Source organism: Sardina pilchardus, chromosome 7 (assembly GCF_963854185.1).
Source record: "Sardina pilchardus chromosome 7, fSarPil1.1, whole genome shotgun sequence".
NCBI lineage: Eukaryota > Metazoa > Chordata > Actinopteri > Clupeiformes > Clupeidae > Sardina > Sardina pilchardus.
The window spans coordinates 34,726,267-34,743,954 of record NC_085000.1 but is presented as its reverse complement, the minus strand read 5'-3'; the positions used below and the strand labels follow the sequence as shown (position 1 = coordinate 34,743,954).

Here is a 17,688-nt window from a genome sequence, read left to right as displayed (position 1 = left end):
ACTTGCTCTCATCATGTGTCTTCTGCTGGCAGCTGAGCAACAGATGATGTGTTGCAACATCCCGCCCACCAAGTTGCACTACAGTGGACTGCTGTGTTTTCACTAAAACTGCATTGCATTAAAAGCAACTTCCTGTAGAAAACCTTTGAAATTATATACCTAATACAGATTGTGCACCTACACAGACAAATGCATTACCCTCAAATAATGAAGTAAATTATATTAAGATATACATCATATATTCTTTATCATCTGTTATCATAAAAATTCCTTTGACACTAATACAAAGGCCTTACAGTACCTGTTTAATCTTATCATATGGTCAATATACACAAAGTTTATCATATCTGTGCTTACGCAACAGACAGGGTTATTAGTCTGCTCTGTCTGTGTCACAGGGTCGCTGCAGCAGCAGCGTACGGTGGCCTGGTGGAGTCATTCTCAAGTGCTAACTCTGGAGCAGCTTATCCTTAACCATTAAATAGACATACTGTAGATAGATATGTACATATTCAACATACAGACATGTTTTGATATTACCCATTAAATATAGACATAGATAGATATTTACATATTTAACATACAGACATGTTTTGATAGAGAACAAGAGGTGTCACAGAAATATTAATAAAATAAATCAATAATTCAATATATCATCTTCAATAAGGGGCCAAAACGGTCACATTTGGATTTTAATCAAGACCTCAAAACACTTATGGGCTGAATTAAGAGGACTGTTGTAAAGGAACAGGGCTGCATCTAGATTTTTCAAGTGTACATAAATTGGCATTCTTTTTTCACATTTTCAAAATTTGAATTATTAGTAGATGCAATTTTCAAGGTTATTGAAACATCTAAGATGTTCATCAAATCAAAAGCTTATGATATAGAACAGAACACAGTGACCAGCTGGATGTCCTACTGAATGTAGACCTTTGAATCCCGTCGTAAAGATAAACATCTGCACTCCTCACCTTGAGGTAACGCATGGGACACCTTCCCCAGTGCTTTATCTGCACTCTTGACTTTGAGCTAGAACTCGGCCCGCTGCACGCTGTGCTCTATCTGGGTTATGGGCGCTAAAGCTTCGGGTTTGGGTTACATCACATCCCCAGGGGCCCTGAGGGTGGCCCCTCCCCTGCCGCATCAGAAATGTATAAAATGATGTCACATCCTCCACCTCCACGCCAGTAGCTCCAGAGAAGAGGAAGGAGAAGACGTTCCCTGCCAATAGTGGGCTTGGCCAGGACAAGCATCTCCCGACACATCATGGCCAGGCTGATGATCGCTGGTGAGTCCTGATACTAAATCAAAACATTGTTCTGAATGGATCTTTTCGCTATTGAAAATACAACAACATTCTCATGACCTGAAATGGGTCCTATGGAATTATGGGAACAATAATGAGCCTTTATCTCCCCGTCAGGTTTGACCCTCTTGGCGTGCCTTAGTGTGGGTAAGTGGGCTTTGAGGGACACACTATTAACTGTGTCTTAACACCAACTATCCATACACATCAGTGGTGTGGACAAAGACACTATAGTCACAGACACACTAGTGAAAACTGCACACAGACACTATAGTCACAGACACACTAGTGAAAACTGCACACAGACTCTATAGTCACAGACACACTAGTGAAAACTGCTTCTGTGATGCTCTAGCACAGGCAGGTAACTGGAGGTACATCACAGGCCTAATTGTCTGTATTGTCTATAATATTGTTATAGAATTGTGTGTATTGTCTATAATATATATTGTTATAGAATTGTGTGTGTACTCCAGGTGAAAACTCAGAGACAAGTCACTGCTTCCTTGATGTTCACTGGAGACTCAGGCCTAGTTGTCTGTATTGTCTATAATATTGTTATAGAATTGCGTGTGTACTCCAGGTGAAAACTCAGAGACAAGTCACTGCTTCCTTGATGTTCACTGGAGACTCAGGCCTAGTTGTCTGTATTGTCTATAATATATATTGTTATAGAATTGTGTGTGTACTCCAGGTGAAAATGCAGTCACTGCTTCCTTGATGTTTTAGCAGGGTCAGGTCAATGGAGACTCAGGCCTAATTGTCTGTATTGTCTATAATATTGTTATATAATTGTCTGTGTACTCCACAGTGTCGTCCACCAAACTGGTCTGCTACTTCACCAACTGGGCCCAATACAGACCTGGAACGGGGCGGTTCCTGCCCGCCAACGTGGACCCAAACCTCTGCACCCACCTGATCTACGCCTTCTCCGTCATCAACCACAACAACGAGCTGGCCACCTACGAGTGGAACGACGAGACCCTCTACAGCTCATTCAACGGCCTGAAGGCCAGGTATGTACAGTACGCACCCAAAGGCAATATCCTACTGTACTGTACGGCCTGAAGGCCAGGTATGTACAGTACGCACCCAAAGGCATGTACAGTACGCACCCAAAGGCAATATCCTACTGTATGGTCTGAAGGCAAGGTATGTACAGTACGGCCCAAAGGCAATATCCTACTGTACTGTACGGTCTGAAGGCCAGGTATGTACAGTACACACCCAAAGGCATGTACAGTACGCACCCAAAGGCAATATCCTACTGTATGGTCTGAAGGCAAGGTATGTACAGTACGGCCCAAAGGCAATATCCTACTGTACTGTATGGTCTGAAGGCCAGGTATGTACAGTACGCACCCAAAGGCAATATCTTACTGTACGAGGAGATCCTAGTATACGTAAGGAGGCTGGTGTTCATCAGAGGCCCACTGTCTTCAATATCACATGCTGCCTTTGGGACAGCTCTTATAGTTGAGATGTGATGCGTAATCTTTAGGGGGCTCAAACCTCACAGCACAACGAGATGAGCTGCAATATTCTAAAACCTAGCAACTGTGACTAAATATGCTGAATGCTTTGCGATGGCTTACAACGACATGCAACATTTGATTCACACCGCTGCAACTCCTGCAATGGTTTTGTCTTGTTGCGGATCTTTGGTGTGAAATGGGCCTCAGAGTTGAGATAGGATGTGTGGTCTTGTAGCCAAGACATGATGCCTGGTCTTTGTAACCGCTCCAATTGGTCTTGACAGGAATCCGGCTTTGAAGACTCTGCTTGCTGTTGGAGGTTGGAACTTTGGCACAACCCAGTGAGTGTGTTGATGTGTTTGTACCATAGACTGTACTGTATATATATACAGTCTATGGTTTGTACTATAGAATATATAAAATAGGTTTGTATCATGAACGGTATAAAATAGGTTTGTACTTATACATGATCCCGAATCCTCAGCCTGTGCTTGTAATCCCAATCCCACAGGTTTTCCATCACGGTGTCCACTGCAGTTAACCGACAGAAGTTCATCCAGTCGTCCATCAGCTTCTTGCGCACGCATGGATTTGATGGTTTGGACCTGGACTGGGAGTACCCCGGCGCTCGAGGGAGCCCCCCGCAGGACAAACAGAGATTCACAACCCTCTGCCAGGTGAGCTGAGCCAGCCACACCCCACACACCCGTGATGAAGAAGTTACCGCACATCTCGTACGGGGTTTGTTACCGCACATCTCGTATGGGGTTTGTTACCGCACATCTCGTACGGGGTTTGTTACCGTACATCTCGTATGGGGTTTGTTACCGCACATCTCGTACGGGGTTTGTTACCGTACATCTCGTATGGGATTTGTTACCGCACATCTCGTATGGGGTTTGTTACCGCACATCTCGTACGGGGTTTGTTACCGTACATCTCGTATGGGGTTTGTTACCGCACATCTCGTATGGGGTTTGTTACCGCACATCTCGTACGGGGTTTGTTACCGTACATCTTGTACGGGGTTTGTTACCGTACATCTCGTATGGGGTTTGTTACCGTACATCTCGTATGGGGTTTGTTACTGTACATCTCGTATGGGGTTTGTTACCGCACATCTCGTACGGGGTTTGAAAGATTGTGCTGCTTTGTTTGTTTCTTGATGTGTAATAAACACACACGTTGGGTTTCAGGAGCTGCTGGAGGCGTTTGAGCAGGAGGCCGTGACCACCAAGCGGCCCAGATTGCTGCTCACCGCAGCCGTGGCGGCAGGCAAGGGACACATCGACAACGGCTATGAAATCGCCAAAGTTTCAACGTAAGAAACCGGCTGGAAAAAATGGCATATTGGGACATGACCCAGGCTGTTAAGTTGTGATGTTGTGTTGGCGTACTGGTATATGACCCAGCCTGGTATGATGTGATGTTGTGTTGGTGTAGTACTGGTATATGACCCAGCCTGTTATGTTGTGATGTTGTGTTGGTGTACTGGTATATGACCCAGGCTGTTACGATGGCGTACTGGTATATGACCCAGCCTGGTATGATGTGATGTTGTGTTGGTGTAGTACTGGTATATGACCCAGCCTGTTATGTTGTGACGTTGTGTTGGTGTATTGGGACAAGACCCAGCCTGTTATGTTGTGATGTTGTGTTGGTGTATTGGGACATGACCCAGCCTGTTATGTTGTGATGTTGTGTTGGTGTACTGGGACATGACCCAGCCTGTTATGTTGTGATGTTGTGTTGGTGTATTGGGACATGACCCAGCCTGTTATGTTGTGATGTTGTGTTGGTGTACTGGGACATGACCCAGGCTGTTGTTGCATCGTCCACCCCTCAGGTACCTGGACTTCATCAACGTGATGACGTATGACTTCCACGGGGCCTGGGACACATCCACCGGCCACAACAGCCCACTCTACGGCAGCGCCACCGATATGGGAGACAACGTCTACTACAACACGGTACGTTCCATTACACTATTATTAGAATATTATATTATTATTAGAATATTATTAGGCTATTGGGTTAATAGGCTGGTACACTCACAAGTGAATAGTGTACAGGAAAGGATTGTATGCCAAACTAGAAAAGCGTATAGACACCAACGTATAGACACCATATGCTCTCTCCTGTAACGTATAGATCCCATATGCTCTCTGCTGTAACGTATAGATCCCATATGCTCTCTGCTGTAATGTATAGATCCCATATGCTCTCTGCTGTAATGTATAGACACCACACGCTCTCTGCTCCATATGCTCTCTGCTCTAACGTATAGACACCATATGCTCCCTGCTGTAACGTATAGATCCCATATACTCTCTGCTGTAACGTATAGACACCATATGTTCTCTGCTGTAATGTATAGACACCATATGTTCTCTGCTGTAACGTATAGACACCACACGCTCTCTGCTCTAATGTATAGACACCATATGCTCTGTTCTCCGCAGGACTTTGCCATGAGGTACTGGAGGGACGGTGGCGCTCCCGCAGAGAAGCTGCTGTTGGGCGTCGCCACGTATGGCCGCACCTTCCGCATCGTATCCGCCAGCAACGGAGTCGGAGCGCCCGCCAGCGGCCCGGCCTCCGCAGGAACCTACACCCGCGAGGGCGGCTTCTGGGCCTACTACGAGGTGTGTGTGTGTGTGTGTGTAGGGGGGGAACCTACACCCGCGAGGGCGGCTTCTGGGCCTACTACGAGGTGTGTGTGTGTGTGTGTGTGTGTGTGTGTGTGTGTGTGTGTGTGTGTGTGTGTGTGAGTGTGTGTAGGGGGGGAACCTACACCCGCGAGGGCGGCTTCTGGGCCTACTACGAGGTGTGTGTGTGTGTGTGAGGGAGGCTTCTGGGCCTACTACGAGGTGTGTGTGTGTGTGTGTGTGTGTGTGTGTGTGTGTGTAGGGGGGGAACCTACACCCGCGAGGGCGGCTTCTGGGCCTACTACGAGGTGTGTGTGTGTGTGTGTGTGTGTGTGTGTGTGTGTGTGTGTGTGAGGGGGTGAGGGGGTGGGGGAACCTACTACGAGGTGTGTGTGTGTGTGTGTGTGTGTGTGAGGGGGTGGGGGAACCTACACCCGCGAGGGCGGCTTCTGGGCCTACTACGAGGTGTGTGTGTGTGTGTGTGTGTGTGTGTGTGTGTGAGGGGGTGAGGGGGTGGGGGAACCTACTACGAGGTGTGTGTGTGTGTGTGTGTGTGTGTGTGTGTGTGTGTGTAGAGGGGGAACCTACACCCGCGAGGGAGGCTTCTGGGCCTACTACGAGGTGTGTGTGTGTGTGTGTGTGTAGGGGGGGAACCTACACCCGCGAGGGAGGCTTCTGGGCCTACTACGAGGTGTGTGTGTGTGTGTGTGTGTGTGTGTGTGTGTGTGTGTGTGTGTGTGTGTGTGTGTGAGGGGGTGGGGGAACCTACTACGAGGTGTGTGTGTGTGTGAGGGGGTGGGGGTGGGGGAACCTACTACGAGGTGTGTGTGTGTGTGTGTGTGTGTGTGTATGTGAGGGGGTGGGGGAACCTACTACGAGGTGTGTGTGTGTGTGTGTGTGTGTGTGTGTGTAGGGGGGGGAACCTACACCCGTAAGGGCGGCTTCTGGGCCTACTACGAGGTGTGCCACCGTCTTTACATTTCATTACATTTAGCAGACACGTTTTTTGCCCAAAGTAAAAGAAATGCTCCACACGGCAACAGAAACACGTTCTCCTGAACTTTCCTCAGGCTTACTGTCTTACAGTTAGCATTATTGTCTTATTGGCTAATTATGTGCTTGTTCACTCCGTCAGATCTGCAGCTTCCTCAAGGGGACGAGCACCCAGTGGATTGGAGATCAGAAGGTGCCCTACGCAGTCAAAGGGAACGAGTGGGTGGGCTTCGACAACCACGAGAGCATCACAACAAAGGTACTCCTGATTGGCTGGTTTTCTCTACCGTGATCAGTGTGTGTGCCCACTCACATAGCTGAAAAAGTAGCACTTTGATTCACTTCAATATCTCTATGTATTACGAGATGACACGTTGAGCCTGCTTTGCTTTCTGCTCTTGATGTTATTGCGTGTGTGTGTGTGTGTGTGTGTGTGTGTGTGTGTGTGTGTAGGCTCAGTACCTGCTCTTGATGTTATTGCGTGTGTAGGCTCAGTACCTGCTCTTGATGTGATTGCGTGTGTGTGTGTGTGTGTGTGTGTAGGCTCAGTACCTGCTCTTGATGTGATTGCGTGTGTAGGCTCAGTACCTGCTCTTGATGTTCTTGCGTGTGTGTGTGTGTGTGTGTGTGTAGGCTCAGTACCTGCTCTTGATGTTATTGCGTGTGTAGGCTCAGTACCTGCTCTTGATGTTATTGCGTGTGTGTGTGTGTGTGTGTGTGTGTAGGCTCAGTACCTGCTCTTGATGTTATTGTGTGTGTGTGTGTGTGTGTGTGTGTAGGCTCAGTACCTGCTCTTGATGTTATTGTGTGTGTGTGTGTGTGTGTGTGTGTGTAGGCTCAGTACCTGCTCTTGATGTTATTGCGTGTGTGTGTGTGTGTGTGTGTGTGTAGGCTCAGTACCTGCTCTTGATGTTATTGTGTGTGTGTGTGTGTGTGTGTGTGTAGGCTCAGTACCTGCTCTTGATGTTATTGTGTGTGTGTGTGTGTGTGTGTGTGTAGGCTCAGTACCTGCTCTTGATGTTCTTGCGTGTGTGTGTGTGTGTGTGTGTGTAGGCTCAGTACCTGCTCTTGATGTTATTGCGTGTGTAGGCTCAGTACCTGCTCTTGATGTTATTGCGTGTGTGTGTGTGTGTGTGTGTGTGTGTAGGCTCAGTACCTGCTCTTGATGTTATTGCGTGTGTGTGTGTGTGTGTGTGTGTAGGCTCAGTACCTGCTCTTGATGTTATTGCGTGTGTGTGTGTGTGTGTGTGTGTGTAGGCTCAGTACCTGCTCTTGATGTTATTGCGTGTGTGTGTGTGTGTGTGTGTGTAGGCTCAGTACCTGAAGGCCAACGGATACGGAGGCGCGTTCGCCTGGGCGCTGGATCTGGACGACTTTGCGGGGCAGTTCTGCGGTCAGGGCGACTACCCCCTCCTCAACCACCTGCACTCTCAGCTCCTCTCAGGTCGGCCAACAAGCTGCAATACCAACAAACGTCCTCATGACACATCCATTTGCTCTTTATTAAAGACCCATGATGTTGTTTAATCATAAATGTCCTTAATGATCCATTTTGCTGATGTAGTCCTGTCACATTTGAGACGACTGAAGGAAAAGGCCTGATATACAGAATATCAACTTGCAGTGACACTCTCCGAGACTAAACAAATACGAAATGTTTTTGTTTCTTCAGGCTTGCCTCCTCTCCCTCCAACCACCTTCCCTGAGGAGCCTACAACAACCACAGCCAGGCCTGATGCTACAACAACCACCACCACCACCACCACCCCCACCACAACCCCCACCACCCATGCCCCAGGAAGTGGCTTCTGCTCGGGGAAGGCTGACGGCCTGTACCCCCTCAGTGCAAACCCCAATCAGTTCTACCAGTGCTCCATGGGTCATACATTTGTCCTGCGATGTCCGGCGGGCCTTGTTTACCAAGACAGATGCAAATGTTGTGACTGGTCATAAGGCGTGAATCTGCCATCATCCTCTGCCCATACCATTAACATTGTCCTCTATGAGTCCATACCATTAACATTGTCCTCTATGAGCCCATACCATTAACATTGTGCTCTATGAGTCCATACCATTAACATTGTCCTCTATGAGTCCATACCATTAACATTGTGCTCTATGAGTCCATACCATTAACATTGTCCTCTATGAGCCCATACCATTAACATTGTGCTCTATGAGTCCATACCATTCACATTGTCCTCTATGAGTCCATTTCTCTCAGTTGAAATAAGAATGCATTGTGTATTGGTCTTATGAAATACATAATGCAAGATCTTATGGTAACACTTACTCATCTGCCCACAGTGATTACTACTCCCCACCTCAACCAAAGTCTTAACCATAACTTGAAGACCTAGTTAACCTTACGCCTAACCCAAGTAGGGTAGGACAATTCTAGCCCTAACACTACGCCTAACCCAAGTAGGGTAGGACAATTCTAGCCCTAACCCAAGTAGGGTAGGACAATTCTAGCCCTAACCCAAGTAGGGTAGGACAATTCTAGCCCTAAACCTACGCCTAACCCAACTAGGGTTGGACAGTTCTAAGGGCCACACTGACAGGAGGCCCCAGAGAACACTATCATCAAGAAGGCTAAATAATGTAGTCAAACTTCTAACTCTAATTCTAACGTAAAGGTTTTGTTTAAGTTATAAGCCAAATGTTTTGTCAACTAAACAAACGTTCACGCAACATTCTGTGAACCATAGATTGTTTGCTGTGCGTCTCATAGACGTAGCCCACTTCTGTCTGATGCAAGATGGCGGCGTCAGGCACATGTTGAGAAGGCGACATCTAATATATATATGTACTGTATGTATATACTGTATGTGTGTGTGTGTGTTTCCCCTTCCTGTGCTTCTGGTTCCTTATATCCGTGTCTCTCCGCTGAGTTCGCTCCTCGCGACTGTAGCTCTGCCCCCTGATTATTGGTTCATCGTTTTCACTTGCGTCCTGTTTCATAGTTACATGTAGCCCTTTTGTAATCTCTTTTCTTTGGTGTATGTATGTATTCTTGTTCTTTTGTATCTTGTAGTTTGTCATTAAAGATGATTTTGTCAGAAGACTAATTGGTTTTTCATATATTTTGGTCTTATTGAAAAGTAACTGTTCAGTGTTTCCCTGGAATGTTTCCCAGCAGTGGTGCTAGGGTCAGTCCGTTTCTCCACATGTTCTGTCCCGAGAGTTGTAGTCAAGCTACAGTATAGGGGCAAGAACATGTTTAATATTTAAGTGTTGAAATGCATCAATCTGGTGCTATTTGAAAATAAACTCAGACGTTACACTTACTTTTTATCTATGGATGAAAATATTTCTGCTATAGCCTTAACTATTCTGCCCTTCACAATTTTAGCCATGCACACAGATGGAATACTGTAGTTTTGATGATACTGCAATAAGTTCACAACGACAAAGCATATTTTCACGATTCAGAAATAGCTTAGTAAAAAATACTGTCAGCTACATTTTAGCATGTGAAATTATGCAGAAGTGGTCCCTTCTGTTCAGCTATATAGAGGGATACTCTATGGTTAAGCAATGTACAAAAATGTTTGTACTGACATAATAGTTAACTTTAAAATATGTTATAATGTCAGCCAAATAGTCGAGACAGGAACAATCATCAAAATATTGGTGTCAACCACTCTTTTGCATCCTAGGCAACACAGAAAATGGGCTTAAAGTGTAAAATACTGAACTATCCCTTAATATATAAAGGCGCATAGGCCTACAGCATATAGTATTGATAGGTTGACATTTTAAGTCACCCACTATTTAGGAGGATTACCCTTGCATAAAATGTTGTGAGGGGCTGTTTGTTTGAAATGAGTAGCCCTCCATATGATTTCGAGTTCTTCCTGCAGCCCTCATCCCCAAAAAGGTTGGAGATCCCTGCTAGGCCTTTTCCACCGACAGAGAACTGGCTCCGTTCGTTCTCGAACCAACATTTGAACCGTTCAGAGCTTTTTCACCAAACAAAAGCCGGTTTGGAACGTGGCACCTTGGTTTGGAAGTTGAACCAAAAAATAGTCGGTTTTCAGTTGTCAAAAGTTTTCGTTGACACTAACCCATCTATATGCCAAGAGTATGCCAAACCTGTCGGTAGTAGTGGAACAAGACGCTCGAGCCCATAGCAACAACATCAACAAATCACTTCTTCTGTTTCATTTCCACTCTATTTGCAAATGCAAAAAACGAAAAGGGTTGGCACCAACATTTTGCGACTGCTACTCTGAATGCATCCATGATCACCATAGCCAAATGAAAATGTAAACATTGGTCGCACTTTTTGTGCAGATGCAAGTACTGCCACATACTGTGATGTTGGCTGAAAGAATCGTATTCAGAGGCGAAATCGCCATTTGTGTGTGTATACGAAAGGCACAAAGGAAGGGAAAAGTCCAGATACCCATGTATGTGTGAACGTGGCCTTAAGTCAAGATACCCGTGTATTGGTGAACGTGGCCTTAAGTCAAGATACCCGTGTATGGGTGAACGTGGCCTTAAGTCAAGATACCCGTGTATGTGTGAACGTGGCCTTAAGTCAAGATACCCGTGTATGTGTGAACGTGGCCTTAAGTCAAGATACCCGTGTATGTGTGAACGTGGCCTTACTGTAAGTCAAGATACCCGTGTATGTGTGAACCTGGCCTTAAGTCAAGATACCCATGTATGGGTGAACGTGGCCTTAAGTCAAGATACCCGTGTATGTGTGAACGTGGCCTTAAGTCAAGATACCCGTGTATGTGTGAACGTGGCCTTAAGTGGGTCTCTGGCTTGTGAGGGTGTGGCATCACAATGGTTTCTTCCCATGACATCGCCCTGTGGTGAGAAATTCAATGCAAGCAGACAGAAGCAGGTTTAAAGATGGCAAACATGGTAAGACATGCATTAGCGAACAGTTTAACAAGGTAAGACATTTATTACCTAACAACAGTTTCAGAACTACGGACCCGGAGGCCAGTATGATGTACCACTTCAGGCGGCAGCCGACTGAGCTCCAGCGCTGGGTGTTCTCTCTGCATTTAAGGCGTCGCCCTCTCTGGATTGTGTCAAGAAGAAAGCACTCATCATCAAATGATCTAAGGGTCATGAGGTCACAAGGGCAGTTGCATCATCAAATGATCAAATTGTCATGAGGGCAGTTGATTGACCGGGTTTGGTGTAATCTAATCCTGGGGTTGTGACTAAAGCCAATGATGACATTTCTACAGCCCATCGGCCCTGCCCAGGCAGGAGCGGTTCTACAGCCCATCGGCCCTCCCCAGGCAGGAGCGGTTCTTTGTGCCCTGCCCAGGCAGGAGCGGTTCTTTGTGCCCTGCCCAGGCAGGAGCGGTTCTTTGTGCCCTGCCCAGGCAGGAGCGGTTCTTTGTGCCCTACCCAGGCAGGAGCGGTTCTACAGCCCTACCCAGGCAGGAGCGGTTCTACAGCCCTACCCAGGCAGGAGCGGTTCTTTGTGCCCTACCCGGGCAGGAGCGGTTCTACAGCCCTACCCAGGCAGGAGCGGTTCTACAGCCCTACCCAGGCAGGAGCGGTTCTTTGTGCCCTACCCGGGCAGGAGCGGTTCTGTGTGCCCTACCCAGGCAGGAGCGGTTCTTTGTCATCACTCTGGTCATGTGCTCACACTTGACAGATTGAGGTTTGGCTGGGCCGCTCTAAAATGCTGTCGTTGTTCTCTGTTAATCATTTCTTGCTTTGTTTGGCTGTATGTTCTGGATCATTGTGTGGTTTAATGGTCCAATGACACCTATTGGGGCAGGTCTTGGCAGACTGCCTGATCTTCTCCCAAGAAAATCCTGCCCCTAATTTGGTGCCCTTTGACCTATGGGTCGCTACAACTAGCACAAATATGTTTTGCCATTTTGGATGTATGTTGACGCACGCAACTGACCCAATTTGAAAATGCCGTACCGTTAGAATCCTTGGGTCAAGTCGAGTTCAGCCCCATATTTCACTATACATCTCCTCCTGTTGATGAACTGCTATGAGCAAGCACATTTTGTCGTTCCTCGGAAATACATTCTAGTTAAAACACTGCATACAGGTGATGCACATCCTGCTCCTCTTAACTCAACTCTTCATCTGAGTCACTGATTGCTAAACTTGAGGCTGTGCCAGTAACTTCCTTGTTTACAGTCTTAGCTGCTATGTGACAAGGACATGTCTAGCAACCCTCCCCCCCCCAGACACATGCTTCCATTTGTGATGAAATATTTCACAAACCCACAGCTTTTCTCAACAGTCATAACATCAGAGACATGCAACAACACCAGATTGCATAAATCAATGGGGAAAAAATCTGACACCGTAGCAGCAGAGTTGATGTGGATGCATGCAAGTTTATTTAAAACAACCAATCACTTACTAGATTGCTAAACTTGAGGCTGTGCCAGTAACTTCCTTGTTTACAGTCTTAGCTGCTAGGTGACAAGGACATTTCTAGCAACCCCCCCCCCCCAACTGTTTCTCAACAGTCATAACATCAGAGACATGCAACAACACCAGTTCCCCATCGTGTCCATCGTGCAGGGCCTTATCAATTATTTACTTTCATGGTTGAATTGTGTATTAAATGTGTCTTTGAAAACAGTTACTATAGTGATTCATTCATTTTTACTGATCTCCTGAAAGTCCAATAGTCCATCTGTCCTGTCTATTGATTGCATAAATCAATGGGGGGAAAAATCTGACACCGTAGCAGCAGCAGAGTCAATGTGGATGCATGCAAGTTTGTAGTGTGCTTGTTGAATCTGTAGGGTGCAGATATCAGAGGTACTGTAGTGTGCTTGTTGACTCTGTAGGGTGCAGATATCAGAGGTAGTGTAGTGTGCTTGTTGACTAGGCTGGCAGATATCAGAGGTAGTGTAGTGTGCTTGTTGAATCTGTAGGGTGGCAGATATCAGAGGTAGTGTAGTGTGCTTGTTGAATCTGTAGGGTGGCAGATATCAGCGGTAGTGTAGTGTGCTTGTTGACTCTGGGGTGGCAGATATCAGAGGTAGTGTAGTGTGCTTGTTGAATCTGTAGGGTGGCAGATATCAGAGGTAGTGTAGTGTGCTTGTTGAATCTGTAGGGTGGCAGATATCAGCGGTAGTGTAGTGTGCTTGTTGACTAGGCTGGCAGATATCAGAGGTAGTGTAGTGTGCTTGTTGACTAGGCTGGCAGATATCAGCGGTAGTGTAGTGTGCTTGTTGACTCTGTAGGGTGCAGATATCAGCGGTAGTGTAGTGTGCTTGTTGACTCTGTAGGCTGGCAGATATCAGCGGTAGTGTAGTGTGCTTGTTGACTCTGTAGGCTGGCAGATATCAGAGGTAGTGTAGTGTGCTTGTTGACTCTGTAGGGTGAGAGATATCAGCGGTAGTGTAGTGTGCTTGTTGACTCTGTAGGGTGGCAGATATCAGAGGTAGTGTAGTGTGCTTGTTGACTAGGCTGGCAGATATCAGTGGTACTGTAGTGTAGTGTGCTTGTTGACTCTGTAGGGTGCAGATATCAGCGGTAGTGTAGTGTGCTTGTTGACTAGGCTGGCAGATATCAGAGGTAGTGTAGTGTGCTTGTTGACTAGGCTGGCAGATATCAGTGGTACTGTAGTGTAGTGTGCTTGTTGAATCTGTAGGGTGCAGATATCAGAGGTAGTGTAGTGTGCTTGTTGAATCTGTAGGGTGGCAGATATCAGCGGTAGTGTAGTGTGCTTGTTGACTAGGCTGGCAGATATCAGAGGTAGTGTAGTGTGCTTGTTGACTAGGCTGGCAGATATCAGAGGTAGTGTAGTGTGCTTGTTGACTCTGTAGGGTGCAGATATCAGCGGTAGTGTATTGTGCTTGTTGACTCTGTAGGGTGCAGATATCAGCGGTAGTGTAGTGTGCTTGTTGACTCTGTAGGCTGGCAGATATCAGCGGTAGTGTAGTGTGCTTGTTGACTCTGTAGGGTGCAGATATCAGTGGTAGTGTAGTGTGCTTGTTGACTCTGTAGGGTGAGAGATATCAGTGGTAGTGTAGTGTGCTTGTTGACTAGGCTGGCAGATATCAGAGGTAGTGTAGTGTGCTTGTTGACTCTGTAGGGTGGCAGATTCTGAGAAGTCTGATGGGGTAGTGAAGCGAGGCCAGGCTACCCAAGAGGAAACCGCACATGATCAGGAAGTAGTCAGTGGTCCTTGGTTGGGTTATCTGGTCATGGAAGCAATGAGAAACTAGCTGTCCAACAACAACAGGCACATACCAGGCAGCCCTGTGTGCTGGGTCTTCATGTTCACATGTAGAACATAGTAGGATATGTGCTGGGTCTTCATGTTCACGTGTAGAACATGTTAGTAGGATGTGTGCTGGGTCTTCATGTTCACGTGTAGAACATAGTAGGATGTGTGCTGGGTCTTGATGTTCACGTGTAGAACATAGTAGGATATGTGCTGGGTCTTCATGTTCACGTGTAGAACATAGTAGGATATGTGCTGGGTCTTCATGTTCACGTGTAGAACATGTTAGTAGGATATGTGCTGGGTCTTCATGTTCACGTGTAGAACATGTTAGTAGGATATGTGCTGGGTCTTCATGTTCACGTGTAGAACATGTTAGTAGGATATGTGCTGGGTCTTCATGTTCACGTGTAGAACATAGTAGGATATGTGCTGGGTCTTCATGTTCACGTGTAGAACGCGTTAGTAGGATATGTGCTGGGTCTTCATGTTCACGTGTAGAACGCGTTAGTAGGATGTGTGCTGGGTCTTCATGTTCACGTGTAGAACATAGTAGGATGTGTGTTGGGTCTTCATGTTCACGTGTAGAACATAGTAGGATGTGTGCTGGGTCTTCATGTTCACGTGTAGAACATAGTAGGATGTGTGCTGGGTCTTCATGTTCACGTGTAGAACATAGTAGGATGTGTGCTGGGTCTTCATGTTCACGTGTAGAACATAGTAGGATGTGTGCTGGGTCTTGATGTTCACGTGTAGAACATAGTAGGATGTGTGCTGGGTCTTGATGTTCACGTGTAGAACATAGTAGGATGTGTGCTGGGTCTTCATGTTCACGTGTAGAACACGTTAGTAGGATGTGTGCTGGGTCTTCATGTTCACATGTAGAACATAGTAGGATGTGTGCTGGGTCTTCATGTTCACGTGTAGAACACGTTAGTAGGATGTGTGCTGGGTCTTCATGTTCTCGTGTAGAACGTAGTAGGATGTGTGCTGGGTCTTCATGTTCACGTGTAGAACATAGTAGGATGTGTGCTGGGTCTTCATGTTCACGTGTAGAACATAGTAGGATGTGTGCTGGGTCTTCATGTTCATGTGTAGAACACGTTAGTAGGATATGTGCTGGGTCTTCATGTTCACGTGTAGAACATAGTAGGATATGTGCTGGGTCTTCATGTTCACGTGTAGAACACGTTAGTAGGATGTGTGCTCGGTCTTCATGGTCACATGGATTGCAACTTGTTCTATTGTTGTCTGCTCATTCAACACTTGTCCATGCCGTCACAAAGAGCAGAGTCATGATGCAAAGCGAGGTATGCCGTGGAATTTTGAGGAACCCCATGTGCTCTATAATACTTGCTCAAGGTTCTGAATTGGTTCTAGGGCTAGTTTAGTTTTAGATAAATCAGTGGAACTCACCTGATGGTCCCCATCACTGTGGCTTCTGTCTATGCCTCATGCACCAAAAGGGCTGAGAAGCTCTGATGGAGAACATGGTAACATGGTCTGGTAAGACCCTGGACTGATTTCAGTACTGTTAAGAACCTGTAGGATTCTGGTGATCTCACTAATTTTGCCCTGCCTCTGCACTGTCAAAATAAAACAAATATTGTACATTCTTTGTGTCAAAACTGTCCACCCACAGCTGCAGTGCATTTACTAAAGACCTATTGTCATTTGAAATTGTACTCTGTCATCCTGACAGGCCTATCAGTCAGCTCATTGTTCTTTAGTTGCTTCCTGAAGTGAGTCTGTGGGCAAGCTGACCAGCCACACCAGCCCTGCTCTTCCTCTTACGGGACATGCCTACAACCCCTTTAAGGCCAACCAGCCCTGCTCCTCTTCCTCTTACATTAACACGTGCACAACCCCTTTAAGGCCAACCAGCCTTGCTCCTCTTCCTCTTACGGGACATGCCTACAACCCCTTTAAGGCCAACCAGCCCTGCTCCTCTTCCTCTTACATTAACACGTGCACAACCCCTTTAAGGCCAACCAGTCCTGCTCCTGCATTTTGTTGTCTATCGGTTACCTATACGTCTAACTAAACACAGAATTAAGACTAAGTTGTTATCTCTGTTTAAAGGCAATCGTGAGCCAGCACGTCATTGAAGTTTGGCTTCAACCATCTTGAGCAATAACGATTGCCTTAGTCCAGCAGTCTACTCTTTTGCCTTTTATTTCTTTTGGGTTATCTGTAGATTGTGTTCTTTTGCCTCTTATTTCTTTTGGGTTAAGCCTACCTTACATTGCCAGACTTTGCAAAGATTTGGAAAAGATTTTTGAAAAACTACAGTCTCAGACCCTCTCACATCTAAAGACAATTCATTGAGGTTTTAGTCACAGTCTAGTCACAGGCCAGTCTCAGATTAGGATTTTGCAAAGACTGTGGGTCACTATTTACAAGACTGCTGCTAGATTCCTTCAAATTATTTCCATCGTGCAATAGGCTACACGTCATCATTCACAGGAAATCACATGATAGCCTACTCATATCAAAGTAATTTTTTCGCGTTTCTGCAGCATTGTTTGATGTGTGACATCACTAACAGATATAGAGCTGTTCTGTCACGTAGAACAACCGACTAATAAATTATAAGAAATGAAATAACAAATAATCATAAAGGCTACAGCTGTCGCCTATTTTAGCTTTTTTAGGTTACTATTGGTTTTTAATGTTCACGTCACTATTTGCATGAGCCACGACTGAAAAGACTTCCGATAATATCAAACATGTTTGATATTGTCGTAACGGCAAAACTAGAAAAAGACTGCCTCCGACGGACTTAAAACCGCTAAGATTGGCACCTTACACTAAACGATTTAGATGACGGGAGCGCGCTGCGATTTCAGTACAACTCCCAAGATTTCCGCCCGATTTTGGAAATTTAGTCGCCGACTGTTAAAACAGACCAAAATCGTGCAATGTAAGCCAGCCTTTATCTGTAGATTGTGTTCTTTTGTCTACTTTGATCGCACGTGACCTCCTGGTCTTTGCATAGGATGCACCTGTAGCGTAATCCTAGTTGCAGCATAGCAGCCTAGTTGAGCGAGCAACCTTGATTGGGGGAGGGACGAG

The 17,688-nt window shown here is 46.2% G+C and overlaps 1 protein-coding gene across 1 annotated transcript; it reads left to right on the top strand.

The window, feature by feature from the left end:
- The first annotated feature begins 1,269 nt into the window (after window positions 1-1,269).
- Window positions 1,270-8,607, top strand: LOC134088144 (acidic mammalian chitinase-like). Its single transcript, XM_062542074.1, has 10 exons — window positions 1,270-1,291; window positions 2,103-2,325; window positions 3,069-3,125; window positions 3,296-3,461; window positions 3,981-4,105; window positions 4,631-4,754; window positions 5,247-5,429; window positions 6,568-6,684; window positions 7,737-7,869; window positions 8,098-8,607. The coding sequence occupies exons 1-10, from the start codon at window positions 1,270-1,272 to the stop codon at window positions 8,376-8,378; spliced, it is 1,431 nt and encodes a 476-aa protein (XP_062398058.1). The 3' UTR covers window positions 8,379-8,607.
- The last annotated feature ends 9,081 nt before the right edge of the window (window positions 8,608-17,688 follow it).

Bases quoted from the DNA above. Each gene is read 5' to 3' on its own strand.
- LOC134088144 (XM_062542074.1), top strand. From the start codon at position 1,270: ATGGCCAGGCTGATGATCGCTG. The intron at 3,462-3,980 runs GTGAGCTGAGCC...GTTGGGTTTCAG, and splicing joins GATTCACAACCCTCTGCCAG to GAGCTGCTGGAGGCGTTTGA. The intron at 5,430-6,567 runs GTGTGTGTGTGT...TCACTCCGTCAG, and splicing joins GCTTCTGGGCCTACTACGAG to ATCTGCAGCTTCCTCAAGGG.